Source organism: Sceloporus occidentalis, unplaced genomic scaffold (genome assembly GCF_023333645.1).
Source record: "Sceloporus occidentalis isolate IW3139 unplaced genomic scaffold, rSceOcc1.0.p SCAF_4, whole genome shotgun sequence".
Classification (NCBI taxonomy): Eukaryota; Metazoa; Chordata; class Lepidosauria; order Squamata; family Phrynosomatidae; genus Sceloporus; species Sceloporus occidentalis.
Window position 1 is genome coordinate 198,478,417 of NW_028316984.1, and position 26,808 is coordinate 198,505,224.

Sequence of the window (26,808 nt, forward strand, 5' to 3'; positions counted from 1 at the left end):
ATTTGTATTGTTTCTTCCTATCTTTTTAAAGACACAATTTGCTAGATATTTTTTCGGGATGAAATTACTAAAATTTCATAAAATTCAGCTCAAGGGTTGAATGAAATGTCTGAGATGATCTTGTTACCCAAGATTGCTGGGGTCCGGGGAGGACACACACAACCTAATCTAGTTATAGGGGAATTAGACTATTAGCAAAAAGGACAGATATAATTTGACCAGGGCAACAGCGGTCTTGGGATCAGCCCAGCTATACCAAGTCTGAATCACAAAGAACTCCAGAGGCGGGTTTTCAAATGGGATTTGTAGTTTATTAAGTCGTAAAGCAACACGAAATCCAAGGTGGGAGAGGTGGATATTGGTAAGGCTTTGCTAATGGTAATACTCGCCTGATGTGGATCTTGAGTCCAATCAATGAATGTCTGAGATGGGCAAGGCTCAATAGCCGCTGTGGAACTGGGAGTTAGCTGGTGTATTGAAGGGCTTAGCTTAGTAAATGGACAGAGTGTCTGCCCAAAATATTTCTTGGAGACAGAAACCAAGGCTTGAAAGGATTAAATTGCTTTAGAATGTTTCCCAGAAAGAGAAAGAATGGTCCAAAACTGGAGTGAATGCAATGGTTAATGGATGCAAATACCTCAGACAAAAGGGTTTAGCCCACCAGCTCTCTAGTCCTTTGTCTGACTGTGCTCCCAATCCCATTCCCTAGCCATGATCCTTTCCCCCTTTCCAGGCACAAATGGATTATGCTGGAGATTCCACTGATTTCCTGCATAAGGTGGGCTCCCTACAACCTCTTCTTTGCTAGATCCTACCTGCAGAAATCCCAAACCTGCCATGCATTTGGGGCGTCCGCAGCAGGGTCATGCTCAGGTCACCCACACCAATTTTATTAATTTAATATCTATTTGGGAAGGGTGAATGGGACTAAATCTTGTGATAACATTCCTTATTTAAGATATGGGGAAAACCCTTCAAGAGATGAAAAACCATCAAATGTTAGGATTATGGGGAAATTATGGCACCCTTATGAAGGATGTACTGACTGGGAAAGTTGACCTGGCTTTATCCTTGTTCATTTTCATTGTATCATTGTAGCATGACTTGAAATGGCCATGCCTATAAAGCAACAGGTGGGGGGGGGGGGAGAGCTGGTTAGCACAGCAATGGGAAAATAACATGGTGATGGAGGTGGTGAAGCATTTGAATGAAAGAGATATGACTGAGAGGAAAACTGAAGAAATTCTAGGAGCTTGTATTTTAAAATTATTGTGATTCAAAATCTATTGCTTGGTCTGTGTGTAAAGATAATGGAACTCCATGGCAACATAGACATCTTTCAGCAAACATCTTCCCACAAATATCACACTAATATACCGAACAGGATGAACCTTGTGAATCTGCCAAAACAATACATGTGAGTCTTTGAAAAGTGCAAGGAGTATTACACAGTTGTTGTTGTTAGCTGCCCCCGAGTCGGCCGACTCATGGTGACCCTGTGGATGAGACATCTCCAATCCCCCTACCCTCCACTGCACTACCTAAGTCCTGAAGATTCATGCCCTTGACTTCCCTACTTGACTCTAGCCATCTGGTGGGTGGTCTTCCTTTCTTTCTACCACCCTCCACCTTCTCATATCTGGGATCAAACATTGAACAGAGAGGGGACTGCAGTCAAGGGATCATAAAAACACTAAGAATGGGGAGGGCAGCTATGAAAGAACTAGAAAAGATCCTAAAATGTAAAGATATACAACTGAGAACTAAAGTTAGAATTGTACAAGCCATTGTATTCCCTATCACCATGTATGGATGTGAGAACTGGACAGAAAAGAAAGCAGAAAGAAAGAAAATCAGTTTGCTTGAGATGTGGTGCTAGAGAAGAGTGCTAAGGTTCCTGTGGATGGCCAAAAAGGCAAACAAATAGGTCCTTGAGCAGGTCAGGCCAGAAATCTCCCTGGAAGCTAAGGCGCAGGACAGACCGTCCAAAAAGGACGGTTTCCCGGCACCCAGCTTTGGCCCATGGGAAAGCCGCAGCCTCCAGACTGCAAGACTTCCCCACAGACCAAAAAGAACCCACAAAAAGCAGGTCCTTCTTGCAGCGCCATTATGATGCCGGTGTCACAATGGCACCGCAATGTGCGGATGCTAGGTGTCCGTCGCGTAATGGTGGCAGCGTCCATCTGTACAGGGCGCTGCCATTTTGACACCCTCGTCACGTGCGAGGGGTGTCTAGAAGCGCCGTCCCTTGCATGTGACGAGGGCGCCCTATCGTGCCTGTCTGGACAGGGCCTAACTTGGCAAAGCTGAGGCTGTCGTATCATGAGAAGGCACAATTCACTGGAGAAAACCATAATGCTAAAAAAGGTGGAGGGAAGTAGAAAGAGAGGAGGGCCACATGCTAGATGGATGGACTCTGTTGAAGAGGTCATGGGTATGAATTTGCAGGAGCTGAGCATAGCAGTAGAGGACAGGGATCTTGGAGATGTCTTACTCACAGGGTTGCTATGGGTCAACACCGACTCAAAGGCAATTAACAAATACAAAAACTCTTATACACAGAGGATGAAAGCTGAGCTCTAGGTATGAGGTTTCTAAGGACAGTGGCATGGCCTTTTATGCAAAGCCATTTGGTATTCAGAGTAAATATTATAGTGCTTTTGACTAGAAAGATGACAACAGTGCCTTTGTCTAATACAAGGTTTCTTCTTTCTCATTGCAAGCGAATATGGGGGCAGTTTTCAGTTTCCATTTTCAACACAACAGTAAAGAAGAAGCAGGTGCAGACAGAAAACAATTTGGAGAGAAAGAATAACTGCAGCATCTTGACAAAATCAAATCAAAAAGACGTTACAGAAAGTCTTATATATTGCCTTCATAACTTCTCAAGGTGAAGAGAGATTTTAAAAAGATGAGATTCAGTCATTTAAAAAAAACATGGGAGAAATGTAAGTGTTATATATACTACTAGCTGAGTAAGATTGGGAAAAACACTTCTTATTACTTCTTTATAAATAGGCAGGTTTATGAATTAAAAAATATATGAATAAAACAGTGACTGAAATGAACTGACTGATGGGGAAGAAATAACAACAAAAATGCACTGAGGATTGATAGCTCATCTATTCATAAATTTCTGTGCACAAAGAACAGTGACTGATGAAAAGGACCTATGTTCTACCAACCTATTAAGTGAGACCTCTGAAATTGTAAAGCAGTTTTAAAATAGTAACAGATAAAAAAACCTTAATAATCTACTTCTTTGTCCTGAGGGAGCACAGTGCTGTCCTTGCAAGGACAAAGTGCATATGTAGTTCAATTCTATACCTCCCTTTCTGCCATCCCACAAGAGGAGAGTGTCTTTTCTTATAACCTTCATGTGAAAAATACAGCTGCCTCTGTATGAACATAAGAAGAGCTCTGAAGCTAAATCAGACCAAATGCCTACTTACTCCAACATCATGTTCACAGAGTTGCCCATGGGAAACACTCCCAACAGGACATAAATCCAACTGTACCCTCTTTCTCATTTTTCCAGCAACTGACAGAATTCAAAGATATAGCTGTGTTCGTCTGTAAAACCAGTATAGCGAAAGATCTTGTAGAAACTTTGAGACTAACTGAAAGAAAATGGCAGAATGAGCTTTCAGACTTAAGTCTACTTCCTCAGATGCATTTGGATGAATGAGGAAGGAGACTTAAATCTACAAAAGCTCATGCTGCCAACTTCTTTCGTTCAGTTACTCGGGTGCTACAAGATCCCCAGCAACTGTTAAACAAGAGATATGATGATCCCATTCTCCATGAGTTTATCTCTTTATTTTGGTCTTGCTTCTGTTTGTGCTACGTTCGCCAAAATCCTTTTTTGCTGTCCTGATTTTCTGATTGCATTTCCTATGTGCAAATTTGTGTTAAGTTTGTCTCATGTGGAAGAGTCTACACTGGTCAGAATACTTGGAGCTACTCCTGTATTCTGGCCCCAAAGCTTACCACAGCATTCCAGAGTGACACCAGGCAGTTGCCTACACATGCATCCCACCTGCCACTGCCGCTACACATTGCTTCCTCTGAGGTTGGTAATAAGGTGTCAGCATGTGGCTAGGTGTCTTGTTGTGTCTTCAGAGGGAGTGAGCCACCATGGTGGCAGCAATGGGCTCTGGATTTTTCTGAAAGATCCAGAGAAAACTGAGTTTTTAAAAACTGAATTAAGGTAGGGATGGCCTGGATTCAGTGCAGAGCTGGCCTTCCCAAATGAAGACAGTCCACACTCTGCTTCATGTGGACAGGGCAATGTGTGGGGGGAAACCGATGTAAATAGCCTGTGTAGACATGTTCATCATGTTTGGAATTAAGACTTTCTTATCTGTAATAATTTCCTTTGCGCATCGATTAGTATGTTCTCTCCAGGAATCTTCCGCATGACTCTATGGCCAAATTTTGCCAGAGGTTGTGCTGGAGGTCCTGGAAATTCCTAGAGAACATATCTCTAGGCATTTGTAGGCCCTCCAGCACAATTCTATGGTCAACATCCAACAGATGTTGACCACAGAGTTGTGTTGGAGGACATAGAGATTTCTAGAGATATTCTCTCGGGTCAAAAAAAAATAGTGATTTATTTATTTACAGGTTTTCCACTTTCACTGGGGTCTTGCATCCCTAACCCCAGAGAATGTGGAGGGGCCACTGTGCTTCCATTTACGCTCTTCAACCTACTATTAATATAATTTTGAAAAGGCCCCAATACCATGGAAAGATCTGAAACTTTTGACTCTTCCTTTCAACTTTCTCTTTGCCAGTCCTCTCATTTTTGAGAAATCTCTTTCTTGAAGTCAAATAGAAACTGTATTGGGGTTCTCTTGCATCTTCACCCTCACGTATAAATTCTCACTGGGAATACTACGATCAAAGAAAATATTCTCTGTAAAAATATGTTGTGGGTATGCAGGACTGGGACTTAGTACATTTCTCATCCCGGTTACTGTCCACACTTTCTGGGGAATGAGAACATCTGCAATGATATACTGTAGACAAAAGATGAACTTATAGTGTGTGTGGAACGTAACATAATGAGAGTTATAATGCACAGGACAGTAACTGAGCAATGAGTTAAGGAGAGGAGTGGCTTTGCTTTGGTAGGAGGGGAGGTAACAGAAAAGTTAGAGAATGGGATCAGTATAAAGGGTTTAAAGATTATTTTAATCATATGCACATGTGATAATAAATTTGCCCAGTCTGCATCCAGCCTAAGGCCCCTTTGTGACTAGTGATTGAAGGCTTTGCTCCTTGTAAAGTAGGCATTAACTCACACTCATATCCCTTAAAATAAGGAATGATCTTAGTAAACAACATATATGCCCATGATTTGTAAAACGGTTAAAAAAAAGTTGTGCCTGTTACCAGATTGTTGTAATCTGGGATCTCAAAAGACAGAAAACTTCAGTCACACAAAAGAGATATTAAAACACCTCCACAGTAGCAGCTCCAGCGTTATAAACAGAAATATTAATTTTACTTTTTGTGGAGAGGACAAAGTACTGATTTTTAAATAAAGGTATAAAATACAAATTAGTCACTCTGGAGAAGAAAACATTGCATACAGTGTTTTAAACATGCCTGTACCGCATATAAATCACAGTTTATAAAAGGCAAGTCAAATTCAATTTTGACTCAGCTTCCAATCTAAAAGCTTATGCTTAAGTGAAAATTTAACAAAAACAAAAAACTACTTGAGCTTCAATAAAACCCTAATACAATCAGTAAAACTACAGATTGTGCATCTTCACAAAAAAAACCCCCTGCCCACTGGGGCTGGAGAATAAAAATCATTTGGACCGTAAAACTCAGGCAGAGTTCAGACTATAAATAGTACCATAATAGGGTAGGGAGACCAACCTAACTCCTATCCCTAACCTTTTAACAACCAAAAAGTCATAATTAAATGTCTTTTAGACTTGTTGTTCTGGTACATCAATCCTGAGGACTCTAACTTTTGACTTATAATGATATTCTTTCAAATATAACTTCACAGATGGAGGAATGGGAAGGGCATCTATACCATCGTATGTTGTACAGTTACAAATAACTGTCCTGCATATATGTTGGAGAGAAAAGGGGAAAGTCCTGTTTAAAGGAGTAGAGAGAAGTGGCTCAAAGAACATACAAGAGCTTGGATCTTTGTAATGCTCCAACAGACCAGTAATGTCAGGAGAATGGAAGACGCATGGGTCATGAGCATCAAAGCTGAAGTTGTGATTCCACTGCTCAATCCTGGCATGTAGGGAACGACTGTACCGCCTAAAACTAACAGAGAACAAGTAATCTTCCTGAGCAGAGTCTCGTAACAAAAATGTCCCTTCTGGCTTTCCATCAAGAAGTGCTTCTGCAGCGTATTTATCCATCACCCCCCAGTAGCATGGGTTGTTATTGATCTGAAGGAGGTCAGGAACAAGACAATGAACATAATCAATCTGGGTGTGATACTTTGGTGGTGTTTCCAGTTGTAGCAGCTCATCATCGGTTTCCCATCGTGGCTTATTTCTTTTCCTAGAGCTGGTGCAAAGCATCATCATTTCATCATCAGAGTCCATGTCGCTTTCCTCCCTGCTGTTCTTTAGCTGCCTACACATGGTGGATTCACCCCGAGGATCAGATGTACAAGACGCACTGTCACTGAAGTTACATGCCTGCAAAATCGCCGACCCTCCTCCATCTGTACTGTCAACATCCCTCAGTTCTCCATCCTTCCTTTCCCCTGGCAATGATTCCAGACTCAGCCAACTTTCAGATTTCTGTTTGACAGGGGCAGTATGACGTTTAATTAAATGCCAACGAAAGGCTAGCTCAGATCGTGGTGGAAAAGGACACTTGTCCAGCATAAGCTCACTGATATGTATTTTTCTCTTTGATGGAAGCACTGAAGAATGGCGACTGCTACAATTCTTTATAGGAAAACATTGTCCCATAGCATCCTGCAGTTTCTGTTTAAGGGAGCGGCCTAGGAATCTGTGGCCACATGAACGTTCCAAGTCCAGCTCAGTTGAGGAACAACTGTGTTTCCTTTCCTGGTTCCTTAAACTACATGAGGATTTTCCTGAGGTGCTTGCCGTTTCAGCATCAGAACTGCTATCGCTCCTTTTTGACCAGGAAAGTTTCTTTCCACTCCACACATATCCATCTTTTCTGTCTGCACTTCTGCTCCGGCTGGTTTTAGGTCTAACATCAGTATTTTTAGAATTCTTTTCTTTCTTTTCTGCCATTTTTGTTGTGGTTGTTGTTGTGACAGACTTCACAAAAACTCCAATACTACTGTTGCCAAATCCTTCTGTCCCAGTTTCTGTCCCTGAAAGGATCCATCAGGTACTTCTTGGACAGATCTTTGAAAAGAGAAAAGAGAGCAGTCAGCTTACATTACAGCTTATGCATGACATACAGCCCTGCTTCCCATACATACAAACCCTAGGCCAACTCTTAAGCATCACAGCTAGACTGTTCTGACCACTTCCACAATGAATATATATCCAAATCAGAGAATCCAAGACAGAGATCATGTTTCAAGATGCTGAAAAAAGTATATTTATCTTATTCCAAAATAAGGAATCTCTGAAAGATGCATCTCCTAAGCCTAAAGCTTGATGACTTGGTGGAAACAGAGAAAATACTATATACAGTCAGCCCTCCATATTCACGGATTCTTCATCTACAGATTACATCTACAGAAATGTATTTTTTTGAAAAATATATTTAAAAAAGCAAACATTGATTTTGCCATTCTATATGAGGCACCATTTTACTATACCATTGTATTTAATGGGAACTGAGCATCCACGTTTATCCATTGGGGGATCCTGGAACCAAACCGCAGTGAATACCAAGGCCACTGTATTACCAATGTTACTGGGCGTAGTAACCAGAAATTATTTGGCACTGACTAATGGCACATAAAGAATCAAGGGAGTTTATTAAAATATTTTTTAAAATTAAAAATCTAATTACTCAGCCCTTGGAAAAAAAGAGGGGATGGATGGTTTGGTCCTTCTTGGTCTCCCATAATTGTTCACTAAGCCTTTGTGGGACTTGCAGTCTTCAACCTTAACATTCACCTTGTTTCCTTTCTAAGCAAGATCTTATCATCATCTGTGTTTAGTTTGTCAACTGCCCAGAATTGTGCACTCAGTGCAGTCTGGTTTTTGGTAGAGTACCTCATTTTCTTGTTTCTGCCTTAGCAAGGATACTCCCTAATTCTATTTTTTCCCTTCATACTTTCAATGTAATATTCCTGGCATATGCTCCATTTTATTCCTTCAAAAATTTAAAGACAAGTTTATTTGGGGTTCTTCAGCCATCATATACAACAATATAGTCCCACTTAAGTAAATATAGTTGGCCCTCCACATTTGCGGCTTTGACCTTTGTGGGTTTGTTTATTTGTGGTTTTGATTAATATGTCCTCTCTAGGAATCTCTAGGTCCTCCAGCGCAACTCTGCCAGAAGTTGACAGGTCCTCTAGCATTATTCTATGATCAACTTCTGGCAATGTTAACCACAGAGTGGCACTGGAGGACATGGGGATTTCTAGAGAGGTGTTCTGTCAGGTAAAAAGAATAGTGAAGCCGAAGGCTTTCATGGCCGGCATCCATAGTTTTTTATGGGTTCTTCGGGCTGTGTGGCCATGTTCTAGAAGAGTTTCTTCCTGACGTTTTCGCCAGCATCTGTGGCTGGCATCTTCAGACAAATCTTCTCTGAAGATGTCAGCCACAGATGCTGGCAAAATGTCAGGAATAAATTCTTCTAGAACATGGCCATAGAGCCCAAAAATCCCACAAAAAGCTATAAAAAGAATAGTGTTTCTTTATTTGCGTTTTTTCCACATTCACAGGAGCCCTTCATCCCTAACCCACGAGAATGTAGTGGGATCAATGCATATACACTGGGAAAAGCAGCCACCATTTAAACCCTATATAATTTAGATTACCTTAAAATAATTTACTCAACAATTAACACCAGCTTCTTCAGTGTACCAGCTTAGATAGCAAATAATTAGGGTTCACTTTGAGAAATAAATAAATAAATAAATAAATAAGAAACTACTTAATAATAATAATAATAATTTGTTTTATTTATATACCGCTATTCCAAAGATCATAGCGGTGAACAGCAAGTAAGCTAATTAGCAAGTAAGCTAATGAACTGAAATGAGGCTTGAAGCTCAGTTGTACACATACTAACTTAGAAATTCATGTTAACTCAACAGGAATCTCTCCCAGGTAAAGTATACATAAAACTGCAGCCTTGAAAAAGTTAGATATGGTGAAGTTCCGAACACTGAGCTGTAATATCAGTGAACATCTTCCTAGAAGAAAACTATAATTTAATACCTTCAAAACAGGAATAACTTTTGTGACCATACACAACAAGAAGGTGGGAGCCTGTTGTCAAAAGTTGTCCCAATTTGATTGATGATTGATTTCCACCAGGTTCTTCCTAATGTTTAGGTGGAATCTCTTTTCCTGTACTTCGAGGAAACCATAGGAAACTATTGTATTTGGGGTCATGGGGGTTGGGGGAACATGGGGAATAGTTGTGGGATTTTTTGAAGGGGGTGCAACTGGGGTGTGTTATGTGGGTCCTTTGTTGTTGTTGCTGTTGTGTGTCTTCAAGTTGTTTCCAACTTATGACAACCCTTAGGTGACCCTATATCATGGGGTTTTCTTGGCGAATTTCATTCAGGATGTCATTGCCATCCTCTGAGGCTGAGAGAGTGTAACTTGCCCAAGGTCACCCAGTGGGTTTACATGGCCAAGCTGGGATTCGAACTCTGCTCTCCTTGAATCCAACACTCAAACCACTAGCTTCCCACAATTTTCCACCCCTGGTTTATACAGACACCACTGTCACAAAAATCCCTTTTTTCTTTGGAACTATACATGATAGCACTTTTATAAGCAGCAGACTGGAATAGCCATAATTGCCACTTAAAAGGCATTGGTAAGCCTCTGGAGCCGCTCTCCCGTCTTGTGCTTCCAGACAAATGGATCCGTGGGCGATGGTGGTCTGAATCACACAAGACAGAACTCTAACCCAATTAGTTTTCAAGGGCTGCCACTGTTATCAGGTTAAGACAAACAAACTGCAGATTGGGTTTAATGCCATTCTGGGAGAAGGGATATTTCTGCAACCCCTTTTTCGCTTTGCCTGTCTTTTGAACAAATGCTGCATTCATGCCACTGAACCTTTCAAGAGCAAAAAAACCCCAGAAGAGAAACAAAGTAGGTCAAGAAGTATAACATACTCAAAGATTCATGTTATGCTTGTTCAATATTAGTTCACATAAGCATGATGTTAAGAGATGCTATTCTGTAGTGACACTTTCAGGTCACTCTCAAGACAGAAATTAATTAAAAATACATAAGTCACAGACTTAGAATCTCTTGTCACTTGCTTTTCAAAATGAATTTTATTTTTAAGGATGTCCCCAAGGCGCTTGAACTATCTAGGCTTTACATATTGAAGAGGATTATATAAAATCCAGTTCCTTTACTGAAAGCAATTTTAAAAGACCATGATGGGTGGATATGCTTTTTAGGTATTGCAGAAAGAAAGAAATGGCATTACCAAAATTAAGCCTTCCCCAAGAATTAACTCATGCATGATAATGTGCTTTTATGTGCCTTATTCAGAACTGAGTTTTTATTCAGGGAATGAAAAGGCAGACAATTGGAAATGTAATATTTTTTTCAACGCATACTTCAAATGTATTTGAACCTTTGAGGCATTTTTGCTGAGCCTTTTAATTATTACATTATTTATAAATCAGCTTTAAGACAAGGTGTCTTGCAAATAAACATAAAACATGACATTAAAACTGAACAGCGTGTACTGTCTCAGCTCCACTAAAGTTGGGATAGAGACACCGTCAAACCAATTTTCAGACACAACTCTTGTCATGAGGAGTATATGGATCATGTCACCTCTTTCTCAGATCTAAAGAGATGGAGAGACACTGCACAGTACAGGCATGCCACAGTTAACAAAGCCTCTGATAAAGAAGCCCCCTTTTACGAAATCTTTTTATGCCTCCAGGAACCCTTCTTTTAGCCTCATCTTTCGTTTTTTTAGCAGCATTAGAACAATGGTGAAAGAGAACTAGAGAAACACAGACTTTCAGTATTGAGTTGCAGGAAGGTGTCTGTAGTAAACAATGTGATAAATTAGTGGTTCCCAATTTGGTACCAATGTTTTGGACTTCAGCTCCCAGAATCCTTGACGACTGGCCAAAGTGGCTGAGGCTTCTGGGAGATGAACCCCAAAAGCCTGGAGGAACAGAGCTTGGAAACCACAGTATAACTCTTGAGATGCGAATCAATAGGATTCTACTCTAGCCAATAGCTGAGTGTACCTGCCTACAAGAGGCAAGGTAAACAGCAGCTGCCATCAGAAACCCTTACTGAGCATGTGTGAAGCGCAGAACAGAGAGAAAATGGGAAGACCAATAAGCCTGCCTCACTAGCTTCCCCCAACATGCTAAAAAGCACAGGTATGTAACTTTGGCTACAAAAATAGAAATCATAAGGAAAGCAAAGGCTGGTGAAATGGGAGGAAAAATCTCAGGATTCATTTTGGAAGAAGCTGTCAAGTGGTTTCTGGAAGGTTCAAAATGTTTTGTTTTTTACTTATGGAAGAAACGCCTGATCTGGGCTCAGTCCTCACTTTGCCATCCAAACAGGAGGTGTGTGATCCACAGCTGAGCAAGCAGGATAGTACTGTAAATGCCAGTACTCAGACCCAACCCTAGCCAGAGATACAGTGTGATTATTACCCCAAGCAATTGAACTGGGCTTTTAGTTTTGAATTTGCTGAAACACATGTCAGAATTTGCTTAAACACATTAAACTGCTCTTCTTCCTGGTGCATTGGGACCCTACTCTTCCCATGTTATTACTGCCTTTGGTACCAAGGCTTGGGCACTGAAAATATAGGCAGGATATGACGGGCCAACCCTGCTGTATCACGCCCATGGTTCCGGCCCATTCCCACCCCCAGCATCTACCTGGTCAGGTATGGTAATGCCTGGCGATGCCAATCTCCACAAAGGCCCCTGCTAAGAGTGCAAATGGGGTGCCTGGCTTTACGCACATGGCCTGGGGTTCCCACCAAACACACCTGAGAGGGTAGCGGGACAGAACGAAGGGTCTTTTCTTTACCACACAACTAGCAATGTTCTGGGTGTGGTTTTGGTGCCTGTTAAAATTTTACTTATTTAATCAAATATTTGCTGGTTTTAATACCCAGCAGAGTGGAATCTAGTAACTTCTAAGATTTCCACCCCAGGATCCTCTGTTGCATCACACAGGATATTGCTGAGGGTTGTTAGGAAAAGGATGAATTTCCCCAGAATGGGAGCTACTGTGAATGGAAGGAATTCTGTAGAAGGGCAAGACTGGATCTAAACTGAGCATCCCACAAATGGGACTATTTACTGGAACTAAAGGCAAGCAATGTCCACAAACTAGCACATTCTCATTCCTTGTAATAATCTCCAAAGTGGTACTTTTCCCATCCTCAAAGCTTTTTACTGCAAGAGAATGCTTTTTGTATTTAGGTTTTACTGGGTTTTGATATTTAATTTATTTTGGAATTTTCTTGGTGAATAGGAATATATAGATATTTTAAATTATAATCCTGGCTTTTATGCACTTGTTCAAAATTGAAGCTGTTGCTTTTCAACATTGTTGGCTTGTGCTTTTCTGTTCCAAATGAAAAATGGAACTGGCTGTCATCTACATTATAGTCATGGCAGTGCACACCAAAGGATTTAACCAACTAGTTTTTATATCAACGCTAAATAATAGAACAGGGTTAGAAAGGAACCTGGGGGGGGGGAGGGGAACAGAACGGAAACGTATCCATATTGACTAGAGTTTGTTATGGGTTCTTGTGCAAAATGCATTCCCATCTCTGTCAATTTTGCCTGACACCAATTTACTGTATATAGCAGGGTTAAGTTAGAAGACATTTCTTGAACTGTACACAGAAAGCTATTCTTGCACACAGAAAGCTAGCATGTCAAAGAAGATTTCCAACCTTGCCTCTCCAACCTCTGGCACACATTCTAGTTTTCTATGAATAGGATGTGTGTTCATTTGGGTGCATTCAAGTGGGTAAGCCACTGCTGAAGTCCAAAGTGCTATTTTACACAATGCATAATTTATTCATGGATGTGATAGCAAATAATTCAGATGGCTTTAAAAAATGGATAAGGCAGATTCATGAGAGCTTAGCAATTCTATCAGTGACTATTAGCTGCGATTGTAGCCAAAGCCTTGCCTTGCCTGATTGCTTTCTCTCTTTTAACTCATCGTGCCAATAGTCAACATACTCTACGGCGCTTTCTGTCATAAATGTACCATCTTCACAGGACAGTCTTTGAAATGTCTTTGGCATTTTCTACTTGCTCAACATTTGGCACCTAGATTGTTGACTGAGACCAGCCATAATCCACATGTTTTACTGATGCTTTAAGATCTTTATTGACTCCTAATGCATTTCTGGGCACAATTAAAAGTGAATGTGTGTGGTATAGTGGTTTCAGTGTTGGACTATGACTCTAGAGACCACTGTTCAAATCCCAGCTTGGCCATGTAAACCCATTGGGTGGCCTTGGGCAAGTCACACTCTGAGCCTCAGGGTAAGGCTATGACAAACCTTCAATGAAGAAAGTTGCCAAGAAAATCCCAAGATGGCATCTTGGGGTCTCCATAAGTCAGAAGCAATTTGATGGCACACAAAAACAGCAATGAAAGTGTACTGAAAAATAAGTCCCACCCTTCCCAATGGCTTGTTAACTATGGGCCCGAACAGACAGGCCAAAATAAAACTGCTTTGAGTCACTTTGGAGGTATGCTGTTTAAATGATGCATGCGTCCTAAGAGGCCGGAAGCCACGCCTAAGGACTGGAGTGCAGCTTTGGCACAGCTTCTGGCTTCTTAAGATGTGTGTGTCATTTACACAGCATACCTCAAAAGTGACCTGAAGCTGCTTTATTTTGGACTGTCTGTTTGGCCCTTATGGGCCCGAACACAGGCCAAAATAAAGCTGCTTCAGGTCACTTTGGAAGTATGCTGTTTAAATGACACATGCATCTTCTTAAGAGGCCCTAAGTGGCACTAAATCTGCGCTCCAGTCCTTAGGATTGGAGAGTGGCTTTGGCACAGCTCATGCATCATTTAAACAGCTGACCTCCAAAGTGACCTGAAGCAGCTTTATTTTGGCCTGTCTGTTTGGGCCCTGTCTGTTTCAGCCCACCAGAAAATGAGGACTCACTGTTCCTATCATACATTTATACTGGCCACGCTTAACAAGTTTTCAATTCAACAATATCTAAGTGGCCACAAGTATACAGGACTGAGCCAAAGCTTTGATTTCAGTATATTATTATTATTGTTATTCAACCTGCTTCCCAGTTTGGCTTTCAGTGTGATTTATAACATTTAAAACAAGCTGATTTAATTAAACTACAGTGGGCCCTTGGTATCTGCTGGGGTTTCATTTAAGGAACCCCTGTAGAAACCAAAATTAATGGATGCTCAAATTCCATTATATGCAATGGCATAGTAAAATGGTGTCCATCATATAAAATGGCAAAATCAAGGTTTGCTGCTTGGAATTTATACTTTGGGGGAATATTTTCAAGCTGTGGATGACTGAATCTGTGGATAAAGAATCCGTGGATGTGGATGGCTGACTGTATAAAAGAATTTAAACCAATTAAAGCATAAACTATTTAAAAAACCAAAATGAAATGAAAATCCTGTACATTATACAAGGCCAATTTCTCTAAGAAATCAATCCTCAAAGGCCCTGACAGAATGAAAAGGTCATAAGAAGGGAGTTCCAGGTCCTAGGAGCAGCCACAGAGAAGATCCTCTCCTGTGTCCCCAACAGGTGTTCCTGTGGGGATGGTGGGATAGAGAGAAGGGTCTCCCCAGATGATCTCAAAACACAGGCAGGGTCATAAAGGAGAATAAGGTTCCTCAAATAAACTGGACCTGAGCCCTGTAGGGCTTTATAGGTCATAATCAGCACTATGAATTTTGCCCAGAAAAGTACAGGCAGCCACTGGAGCTCTTGCAACAAGGGAGTTGTGTGCTCCCCATAGCCTGCCCCAGTTAGCAATCTGGCGGCAGCTCTTTGCCCAGGCTGAAGTTTCCAAACACTCTTCAAAGGGACATTAGAGCGTGCTGAGCACATTACAATAATCCAAAGTGGATGTAGCTGAGGCATGTGTCACCATAGCCAGGTCTGGCATCTGACAGTGTTCAGAAGGAGTACTATGAGGAACAACTTAGGGAGCTGGATATGTTTAGCCTGGAGAAGAGAAGGTTAAGAGGAGATATGATAGCCCCGTTTAAATATTTGAAGGGATGTCATGTTGAGGAGGGAGCAAGCTTGTTTTCTGCTGCTCCAGAGAACAGGACCTGGAACAATGGATTCAAACTACAGGAAAAGAGATTCCATCTAAACATTAAGAAGACCTTCCTGACAGTGACAGACCTGTTTGACAGTGGAATACACTCTCGCAACCTGTGGTGGAGTCTCCTTCTTGGGAGGTTTGTAAACAGAAGCTGGATAGCCATCTCCCAGGAGTGCTTTGATTGTATTTTCCTGCACAGCAGAAGGGGTTGGACTGGATGACCCTTAGGGTCTTTTCCAGATCTAGGATTTTATAATTCTACTTTTCTGCCCAGCCATATGAACCTAAAATCTTTGGAGGCTCTTGTGAGTGGCAAAGCTCAGAGCAGGCACAGAGTGCAGGGCAGGCAGGACCTGAGGAGGTCTTCTCAGGAAGCTTCTCCTCTATTCTGACTTTCAGGCTCTATAAAGTGGCCAGGGAAAGGGGGAGTTGTTGTTGTTGTGTGCCTTCGAGTTGTTTCCAGTGACCCTAAGGCAAACTTATCATGGGGTTTTCTTGGCAAGTTTCTTCAGAGGGGTTTGGCATTGCCATCCTCTGAAACTGAGAGAGTGTGACTTACCCAAGGTCAACCAGTGGGCTTACATGGCCCAGCTGGGATCCAAACCATTGTCTTCAGAGTCACAAACTAATACTCAAACCGCTACAGCACACTGGCACCCTGAAACTGGGAGAGATTGCTTCTTAAAAAAAAGACGGCTTCTCATATGGCTGGCTTCTTTTTCTTCAAATAAAAGTGGCAATGTATTTTATTTTGTGAGCCTGAAGTCAGGGAACTGTCTAATTAGGAATTTGTAAGCTATTCTGGCAGAAGAGCGGGATATAAAAACTCTAAATGAATGAATGAATGGTAAGGATGCTTTTTAAAAAAATACATACCTGATATCATGCTTAGTGAGGTGCTAAGAAAACGCAAATTATTCTACAAGTGTATGAAATTATTCTACAAGTATATGCCTGAAATCAGAAATTTCTCCTTTCTCTCAGATAAGGAGATAGGAGCTATCCATACAAAAATAATGGGGTGGGGGCGGGGGGTGGGAAAGGTCTAAAGCAGGCTTTCCATCGACCTTCAGAGCAAGGATTTCACATTAAAAGGGCACATTCCTTCTTCCCGGAGCCCCCCTTTCCACTTCTTTATTAAGCTGATTGCGATGATAAAAGAACAAAGCTCTCAGTTCTTCTCTCCATCTAATTAATCCTTTCCCGTTATTATATTTGCCCATCATAATATTGCCACAGAGAGACACCCAGTCTCCCTGCCCTGCCCTGTTCCCCGAGGGTACATGAACTGCTTTCTCAGACATACGTTTTTCTCTTTTCAGTCAATGAATGAGCAAGAGAGAAAGGGATGACATTTACTACATGTTTCATTTTGAAGGCTACAGGAGCCCCCCAAAAGAAAAAAAAATCCACAATGCAGAATAAATACTTGTAAACCCATCCAAAATGCTAAAACTACTGTAGTTTTAGACTGTAAGCCACCTTGGATCCCAATAATGGGAGAAAAGCAGGGTACAAATAATATTAATATGATGATGATGATTATGATTACCTGGAAACATATTCAGGGGTAGCTGTGTTGGCTATATAGCAAAATGCAATAGCATCCAAAATCCACAAAACAGTGATACCTTCATTCAGCCAGAAGGGTCCAAAACACACTGCAGAAACAATCCAGTCTGAGGAGTTTATCACACAAAGGAGATTTATCCCTTGAATATCCCAGAAAAATCACGTAATTATGCAAAACGATTTCACACATCGCACAAAACCTGCCATTAAAGTGGTTACAAAGAAGCATTAACACACATCTTTCTACTTTCAGGATTTCAGCGACAATGCATTCCCAATATCACTTTATGAGCATAATTGCATGTGATAATCATTCGCACAATTGCTCGCTATTTTCGCTTTATTAGTGAGATGCTTTACATGCGCTTTAATCTCTCTTTAATGCCAAAATTAGCCCCAGTGCGATAAACTCCTGAGACTGCTTTAACTGCCCTGGCTAAGGAATCCTGGGAATTGTAGTTTATTGTGGCACCAGAGTTCTCTGACAGAAAAGGCTAAATGTCTCACAAAACTGCAGTTCCAAGAATTCCCTAGCATTGACCCAGGACAGTTAAAGTGGTCTCAAACTGGATTATTTCTACAGTTTGTTTTGGACCTAACCCAGATTATTGTAGGCTGTTGTATCTTGGACATATCATGTGGCCATATGACACACTGGAGAAGACAATATGCTCAGTAAAGTGGAAGGCAGTCCTGAGCAAGTCTTCAAAAACAGCCATGCTAGTCTGGAAAGCCAGCATGCAAAGGGATCTTTGAGACTAACTGAAAGAAAAAAGCTGGTATGCAAAGGGATCTACCAGCTTCAGTTAGTCTCAAAGGTGCTGCAAAATCCCTTTGCATACTGAGTTCCCAGAATTCCCTAGCATTAAGCCGGGAGACCACTTAAAGTGGTCTCAAACTGGATTATTTCTGCAGTGTGGTTTGGACCAAGGTTTGCAACATGTATTTTGTGCATTTCGGTTGTTTGAATAAAGGTATCACTGTTTTGTGGATTTTGGATGTTGTCATACTTTACAGTATTACCTCTGCAACCACGAGGAATTAAACAAAGCACTTACATTTAAACAGGGCAGTCAGATGACAGAAAATGTTGATCATGCTTGCTGTACTAGAGAGGAACACTCCTATGAACTAGATTCATGCGAGTGCCTTGCCTTGTTCTCCTTTTCATCCAGTTCCACACGCCCACGCCCAGCTTTATCTCCCTCTCTCTTCCCAACCCAAGGATATTTTAATTAAATAAATGTATATAGCTTTAGGTCCACTAATGCCAGCCATACAGATAAAAATGAAAGGCAGCACACAGATATTAAGTAAATGTTCACCCTAAGGGCAATGTTAATGGAGTGAGCCATTCAGTAAGGCATGCTCTGAACATCTGCCTTTATTTTCACAAAACTGAGCAGATGTGACAGAGTGCCTCCGCAGAAAGGATACTCACATCCTCCATGTCCAGCTTATTTGTTAGTGAGCACACTGAGAGCATTCTGAAAGCACGGTGCATGTGACAAAACACTGGAACATGCAGCTAGCTACTACATAAAGACAATAAAAGGAAGGGTTCCTCTTGGACCATAAGACTGTGCCACAAGGAAAGTCATCAGAGCATGAAAAAGAAAGCGGAGGAGTCTGATCCATTTTTCTTTGACAGAGGGCTGCCTCTTTTGCTGGATCCAGTTTCACTGGCTATCTAAGGCTGCATCCACACTGCAGAAATAATCCAGTAAGATACAACTTTAACTGCCATGGCTCAATGCTATGGAATTCTGCGAACTGTAGTTATGTGAGACATCTAGCCTTCTCTGTCAGAGAGCTCTGGAGCCACAACAAACTGCAAATCCCAGGATTCCATAGGATGGAGCCATGACAGTTAAAAGTGGTGTCAGACTGGATTATTAAGGAGCCTTAAGGAGAGCATGGAAACAAACAAACAAACAAACAAGACTAACCAGGAAAGTTAGGTAGTTGTGAAAACTTATTCAACAATAATACAAAAACATTAAATCATAAATTGCGTGCGTTTACTGCAATGATACAATTTTAAGCATCCAGTGGATTAATAAAACTATACAGACCATCCAGAAAATGACCATACAGTAAAAATATTGAAATGTAACCATAATGTGAGGTTTATGATGTAATTTATTGTTCAATTGATTGCTGAGTAAGTATTCACAAGTACAGTTGGCCCTCCACATCTGTGGCTTTGACTTTTGCGGATTTGATTATATGTTCCCTTTAAGAATCTCTAAGTCTTCCAGCACAACTCTAGGGTCAACTTCTGGTAGAGTTCCTAGAGAAAACACTTCTCTAGGCATTTGTAGGTCCTCCAGCATGATTCTATGATCAACATCTGGCAGAAGTTGACCATAAGCATTGCACTGGAGGATCTGGAGATTCGTAGAGCAGTGTTCTCTCAAGTAAAAAGAATAGTGTTTTCTTTAATTGGCGGTTTTTCCATCTTCCTGGGGGTCTTTCACCCCTAACACCAGCAAATGTGGAGGGACCAGTGGACCTGACTTCCTGGTCAGTCTTTTTTGTCACTCAGTTTAGAGCATTGAAACCAGCATTGTTCCTTTTCACTCTAAAGCTACTGACTTCCTCTGACTTGCTTCTACAGAAGATTGTAGGATATATCTGTCTGTCTTCCTGCACAGCAAAACCTAGGAAAGGCAGAAGACTGGTGAAAGGCGAAACCTGTTATTTTCAATTGTGGTCATGTCTGAACAGAGGTAAGGTGCCCAGGCTAACACTTTTCCTCTGAGACTAAGGAAGTATCCACACATTATAGTTGAGTGAGGTATTCAGCCTGGTCTGTCAGAGAGCTCTGGTGCCCCACCAAATTACAAATCCTATAGGACAGAACAGTTACCGTGGTGTCAAACTTTTAAATTCTGCAGTGTGGATTCATCCTAAGTGACTGATGGTTATAAACCAGGAATGAACCAACCTCTACTTTCCTGATGAAAGAAGTGCTATCTCCAATGATATGTCCAATGTAACCACACAGAGCTAGGTTACAAATAAATGGCACTTACTGTCCCAAACTAATTGAATAATAAACATGCAGGGGTAGCTGTGTTGGCCATTTAACAAATACAAACAAAAACCCATCAATGATACCTTTATTGGCCAACCGAAATGCACAATATATAATAATGAACCAATACCCCGATAATTACTAAAAGCACTTTTGGGTAACCTCTGTTCCTTCACAGCCAGAATTCTCATTCTCTCTGAGATTAATTTACAAAGAAGCATCAGAAAATCTATGACACAAATTATTGATCCATAAAATTTTTAAAGGATCCAAATTGTATTAAAAGTACCATGTACATACTGTATAAGAAAAAGATTTTGTGAAAAAAATTTTTAAAGAGAGGTTTCTGTCTCAGAGCTTATTTTTTTTGGTGGTATAATAATGTTAAAAAATTCTAGCCTCAAGTGTAAAAATAGTAATAGAAAACTCTTTTCTATTTAGATATTTTGTATCTTTGTGCCAAATACACCGTCATTACCTGCTTAAAATATTAATATAGTATAAAATATTACTTCAATTCTACTTGTATCCTAAAGCACATACTAAAGTACAGACGCCTATGTGCAATTTTATGGTTGCCTCAGTTCTAAAACATATTTCTATGTAATTAAATCTGTAAAAATTTTGTACAGGAAATGTACAGCAATAGGAAACCAGAAGGTCAAAAGAACTGAAGAGCAATGTATCATATTGTATTTATTATCAATCTGTACTGCATCCAAAGAAGTGGGATTATATCCATGAAAACTCATGTAAAAATATAAACCAGTTAGTCCTAAAGGAGCTGCTACATTTTTCTTTCTTTCTTTCTTTCTTTCTTTCTTTCTTTCTTTCTTTCTTTCTTCCCTCCCAATTCCTTCCCTTTTTTATGTTGTATGTTCAGATAAGGAAAGTAAATAAGCAAGCTATTAATAAAACTCACTAAAATCTAACTACCCAGCTTCAGTAAAGGTACATTAGGGATCACTTATGACACTATGAGACAGTGTGGTGCAGTGGTTTGAGGGTTGGACTATGACCCTGGAGACCATGCGCCTTGGGTGAGTCACACACCATCAGCCCCAGAAAACCCCATGATAAGGGTGGCCTTAAGTCAGAATTGACTTGAAATCTCACATAACAACAACAACAACCACCACCACAACAAAACCACAAGATTGGATACATGGGCAGGAGTCCTGGTGGCGCAGGGGTTAAGCGCCTGTACTGCAGCCACTCACTCACAAACCACAAGGTTGTTTGATCCCAGGCAAGGCTCAAGCTTGACTCAGGCTTGCATCCTTCCAATGTGGCTAAACTGAGTACCCAGCTTGTTGGGGGCAATTAGCTTACACACTGTAAACCGCTTAGGGAGTTCTTAAGTGTACTAAGTGGTATAGAAATATACTTGCTACTTGCAAGTAAGTTCTGGCTACATTATTCACTCCAAAAGTCCCATCTCTATTTCTTTAGATCCGAACTCAGGGGATAGTCACAGAACCAGTGTGGCATTGCAGTTAAAGTTTTTCTGAGCTGAGAGAGCCAGATTCTCCTCTGACCGATGAGACTCTTTCTCTCAGCTTGATCTGAGAGAGAACAAAACATATGAGGAACGGCTAGGAGCTGGACGTATTCAGCCTGGAGAAGAGAAGACTGACTGCACGTGTATTTGAAGGGCTGTCACAGAGAGGAGGTTGCAAGTTTGTTCTCTGACATCTCAGAAGGTAGGACCAGGTCCTAGGTTTTAAATTACAGGAGGGCAGATTTTGACTGAACATTAGAAGGAACTTGTTGCTGGTAAGAGCAGTTTGGCTGCCAGTTTTCCCAGAGAGGTGGCTGGACATCTCTTTTGGACATCTTCCAAAAGAGTCTAGACAGCTACCTGCTGAGGATGCTCTAGCTGGATTTCCAGTACTGAACAGGGGCTTGCATTCAATGACTTAAGGGACCCGTTCCAACTCTATGATTCCATAACTGACCTACCTCTCACAGCTGTTGTGAAAATAAATGGGGAGCAGAGACAACAATGTTGCCTTGAGCTGATTAAAGGAACAGAAGTAGAATAAATATAATTTTAACTAACTAGTTACGGGCTAATAGCAGATGTGATGATGAAATCACATGAACCCAAAATGATGCTTTAGCAATAAGCTTTGATTCCTTAGTGCATATGTATAAGACATTTGAATCCTAGTCTGGGAAAAGGGCAGGATATAAATAAATATAATAATGATGATAATTTGATCCAGATGCAGGAAATCCAAATGGTATGCCACTACATACAACAGTTGGCCCTCCACATTTATGGCTCTGACTTCTACGGCTTTTATTATTTGTGGATTTGATTAATATGTTCTCTCTAGGAATCTCTAGGTCCTCCAGCACAATTCTGCCAGAAGTTGATCATAGAGTTGTGCTAGAGGACCTAGAAATTACTAAATACTTCCCTAGGCATTTGTTGTCCTCCAGTGTGATTCGATGGTCAGGTTCTGGCAGACATTGACCTCAGAGGTGCACTGGAGGACCTAAAGATTCCTAGAAAGGTTGGGGGGGGGAAATCAGTGTTTTTTTATCTGCAGTTTCCCCACTTTCATGGGGGTCCTGTGGACCAAACCCCAACAAATGTGACAGGCCTACTGTAATTAATATAGAGTGCACTATTCTGGGAGCCCTGTGCAAGCCCCAAGGTAATGAAAAGGAGGTTGTGGTTGTGAATTGCTTTCAAGTCAACTTCGACTTATGGTGCTGCTGTGAATGAGAGACCTCCAAGTCACCCTGTTATGATCAGCCCTGCTCAGGTCTTCCAAACTCAGTGCAGTGGGAAATCAAAGGCTTTCATGGCCAGCATTCATAGTTTTTTGTTGGTTTTTCGGGCTATGTGGCCATTTTCTAGAAGGGTTTATTCTTGACTTATTTTCTGAAAATGCTAGCCATAGATGCCAGCGAAATATCAGGAATAAACTCTTCTAGAACATGGCCACATAGCCCGAAAAACCCACAAAAAACCCTATCAGTGCAGTGGCTTCCTTGATTGAGTCTAAGCCTTAAACTCTAGGGCGGTGGTTCCCAACCTGTGGGTTGGGACCCCTTTGGGGGTTGAACGACCCTTTCACAGGGGCCGCCTAAGACCATCGGAAAACATATATTTGCATATAGCAATGAAAATAATTTTATGGCTGGGGGTCACCACAACATGAGGAACTATATTAAAGGGTCGCAGCATTAGGGTCCCACTGCTCTAGGGGAAGAGAGAGACAATATGTTTTTATGCAGCTCCCATTTATTTTGTCCTGATCTCCACACAGAGTGGTTCCCAGTATACTTCCTACCCTGCTGCCCTTAAAGGAACCCCAAATCCACTGATGATAACTAGACCAAGGGTGTTATATTGCACACTGTGTTATTTTGTAACACTGTCTGGTGTTATATTATATATTGTCCTGAGATCCTGTGATAAAGGGTGGGATAGAAGTGTTTTAATAAAATAAAATAAATGAAATAGTCCACAGGGATGTTTTGTCTGGGCCAAAGGTCCTCCTAGGGACCATTTAGATAAATAAAGAAATAAACTTCTATTGCCTCTAAATGATGCCAGAAGATGTGGAGGGAATTTCTCAACATTTCCCCCCAGGCCATTTTAGGCCCAGGAGAGGCCTTTTTTCTAAAAGGAAGTGATCTGAGAGCTGACTTCCAGGTCACTTGTTGTCAGGAAAAAAGAAGGCCTCCCTCAACTCAGAAATGGCACAGAGGACAAGAAATGTGGCAGAATCCCTACAGACCTAGGGAGCATTGGATGAGGGAGAAATCAACCTTTTTCAGAGGGTCTGGCCCTCCCAAATCCCATGGGGGGGTCAATAGCCCCCATAATCAACAGTTGCTCATTCCTGTACAGTATTGGCTTCATAAATCCAGTTTATTTGATTCTGAAAAGCCAAAGGCAACAGGAATGAGACCAGAGACAGACACGACATGCAGAATGGGCACCTTCGCAAATGTTATTTGGAAATTCAAGCTCCAGCAAAAGGATATTCAGAACAGGATGCATAAAAATGAGGGCAAACATGAAAACAACAAAGTAAGAAGACAGCAGACTTCCTGAGAGAAGACAGGAAAAATCTGAATGCAGAGCAGCCACTTTTAGTTCCTCCTTTTACAGAAATATATTTAGCTGTGATGCAGTTTAACAAGGATTAAGATCTTTGGTAGGTATTTTATCACAATTCCACTGGAAAAGAAAGATGCGATTAAGACTGCAAGGAAATCATAAAGTGAAAACACATATTCTTAGGTAAACCCAAGGGGATATCCAGGTGCAGGTTTTAGTGCAATTTCACAAGTTAAAATATCCTAGCTGACAGTAGTGTAATAAAGTGGTGATATTCCTAGAAATAGAGTCAGGTATCCACTTTTTATTTTCAGAAGGCCTGCCATAGTAACATACACATCACATAAATCAACCTGAGACCTGAAACACTTTCCTGTGTATTGTAAACATGATCCAACTAGCTACCCAGAAACATTTTATCAGCCTAGATGTCAACAGCAAGCAAACTACTGTAATATTAAAACATGAGAAGGCAAAGGGGGGAAAAATCCTTGTTCTGCTTTGTGGTTTCTCAGGGGGTTTTTTACCATGTATTTTTATACACATTAAGACCAAATTTTGAACTTAATGCTCTGGGAATATTTCCAAATGAGTAAAATAAGACATGCACTTCAGTCATTCTCCAGCGGCATATCCATTTATATAAAATTTAAAAGAGTGTAGCTGTAAGGAATAGTAATCGCAGGCACAGTTGGAAACGACCAGTTTGGAAGAGAAGGAAAACTTGATTTATAACTTTGTAGAGGTAGGATGGGCAGATAAAAAGTTAAAAACAAGTGCAGTGCTTGCTTAGGAAAGGCACAGTGGCTGCAAAAGAGGAGTTGCAAGATAAAAGGCAATCCATTAAAGTTAAGGCTGACCTGTGTGAAAATCCTAAAGAAGTCCATTTTCTTCTGACCAGAAATAAAGAGACTGATATGGCCAGGAACAGAGCAAAATGCTGAATTAATAGTCTCTAATGCTTGCTGTCTGTGTAAAACTCACACTCACATGCTTCAGCAAAACAGTCAAAGATCCCAGTTTTTATTCTGCCACATTGCCCATAGTACTTTTTAAATTATACCTCTCTGAAGCAACCAGAAGAGAAAGCTTTCTAAATGAAGCCTTATGCTGGAGCACTGATTTCAAAATCCAACATACTTTTAAAAAAAGAAACTTTTGCCATCGGCTAATGTTTCTTTAAAAAGTTACACCACTGGCTGCGAAACTGACAGCAATTTTGTCAGAGAATTTCCAACCTTGGAAAAACTGCAAATGATGGACGTTTGTGACTCTGAGAAGCCCCGGCTTCTTCTTCTTCCCCCCAAATTTTAAGGAACAGGCCACTAAAGAAAAGACCCAATACAAGTTAAAATTTAACAGGACGGAGGGATAACTGATCATAATATAAGCGGGTGCCCCCTCCAAGAGACACTCAAACTCACCTGCTGCTTAAGAGAAGAGGACTTTTGGGGGCCTACCCAAAAGAGGGGCCCTCTGAGAGGCATGCTCACCCCAAGGGCCAGGCCAAGGAGAGCCCAGTGCCAGGCGCATCTGCTCCTTGTCAGACACAAAGGAGGCCGGATGGATCAGCTGCACAGCTGGAGAGAAAGGGAGGGATGTGGGCTGGGCTGCAGAAGAGGAGGAGGCAGCATCAGGAGATGACAGGGCTGGGGCTGAGGAAGGAAATGGAGCAAGGAAGATATTACAAGGGAAGAGAAAGGGGGTTTCAGAAGTGGGAGGCAAAGGACAGGAAAGGACTGGAGGGGGAGGCAAGGGAGATGTGGGAAAGAGCTAAGCTTGTAGGGCCACAAAAAGGGGATCAGGGACCACGAAAAAGGGATCAGGGGCCACAATGAGGGGATCATGGACCACAAAGAGGGAATCATGGAGCACAAGAAGAGGATCAGGGCTACGAAGAGGGGGTTGGGCCACACACACAAAAAGGCGGGAGATCAGGGCTATAAAAAGGGATTGGGGCTATAAAAAGGGGATTGGGTCACAAAAAGGGGATCAGGGCCACAACGAGGCAATCAGGAGGACTGTCACAAAGAGATCATGGAACACAAGAAGACATCAGGGCTACAAAGAGGAGTTTGTGCCACACAAAAAAGGGGGGGAGGGGAATCAGGGCTATAAAAAGGGATCGGGGTTATAAAAAGGGGATTGGATCACCAAAAGGGGATCAGGGGCCAGAAAGAGGAGATCAAGGTCACAAATATATCAGGGGCCACAATAATCAGATCAGGGCTACAAAGAGGGGGATTGGGTCACCAAGAGAGCATGGACCCACAAGAAGAGGATCAGGGCTACAAGGTGTTTGGGCAACAAAAAAAGGGGATCAGGGTTATAAAAAGGGACTGGAGCTATAAAACAGGCCACTAAAGAAAAGACCCAAAAGGGGATGGGGGGCAAGAAAGATCAGGTCAGGGCTACAAAGAGGCGATTGGAGATCACAAAGAGATCATGGACTGCAAGAAGAGAATCAGGGATACAAAGAGGCGATCAGAGGTCACAAAGAGATCCTGGACCATAAGATGGGGATCAGGGCTCCAAAGAAAGGATTGGACCACAAAAAAAAAAGAGTGTGAGGGCTATAAAAAAGGGGATTGGGTCACAAAAAGGGGATCAGGGGCAACAGAGATCAGAGGCTACAAAAAGGGG

The 26,808-nt window shown here is 41.4% G+C and overlaps 1 protein-coding gene across 2 annotated transcripts; it reads right to left on the bottom strand.

Annotated features, from left to right (window-relative positions):
• Nucleotides 1-5,190: 5,190 nt before the first annotated feature.
• On the bottom strand, nt 5,191-26,283 carry SOCS4 (suppressor of cytokine signaling 4). Of its 2 annotated transcripts, none has more exons than XM_089522869.1 (2): nt 25,590-26,283; nt 5,191-7,373 (listed from the first exon to the last, which is right to left on the bottom strand). In XM_089522869.1, the coding sequence occupies exon 2, from the start codon at nt 7,254-7,256 to the stop codon at nt 5,946-5,948; it is 1,311 nt and encodes a 436-aa protein (XP_089378995.1). In that variant the 5' UTR covers nt 7,257-7,373; nt 25,590-26,283; the 3' UTR covers nt 5,191-5,945. The 2 variants fall into 2 exon arrangements, with proteins under 2 accessions (XP_089378995.1, XP_089378996.1); XM_089522870.1 differs by lacking the exon at nt 25,590-26,283 and adding an exon at nt 9,375-9,560.
• Between the last annotated feature and the right edge of the window lie 525 nt (nt 26,284-26,808).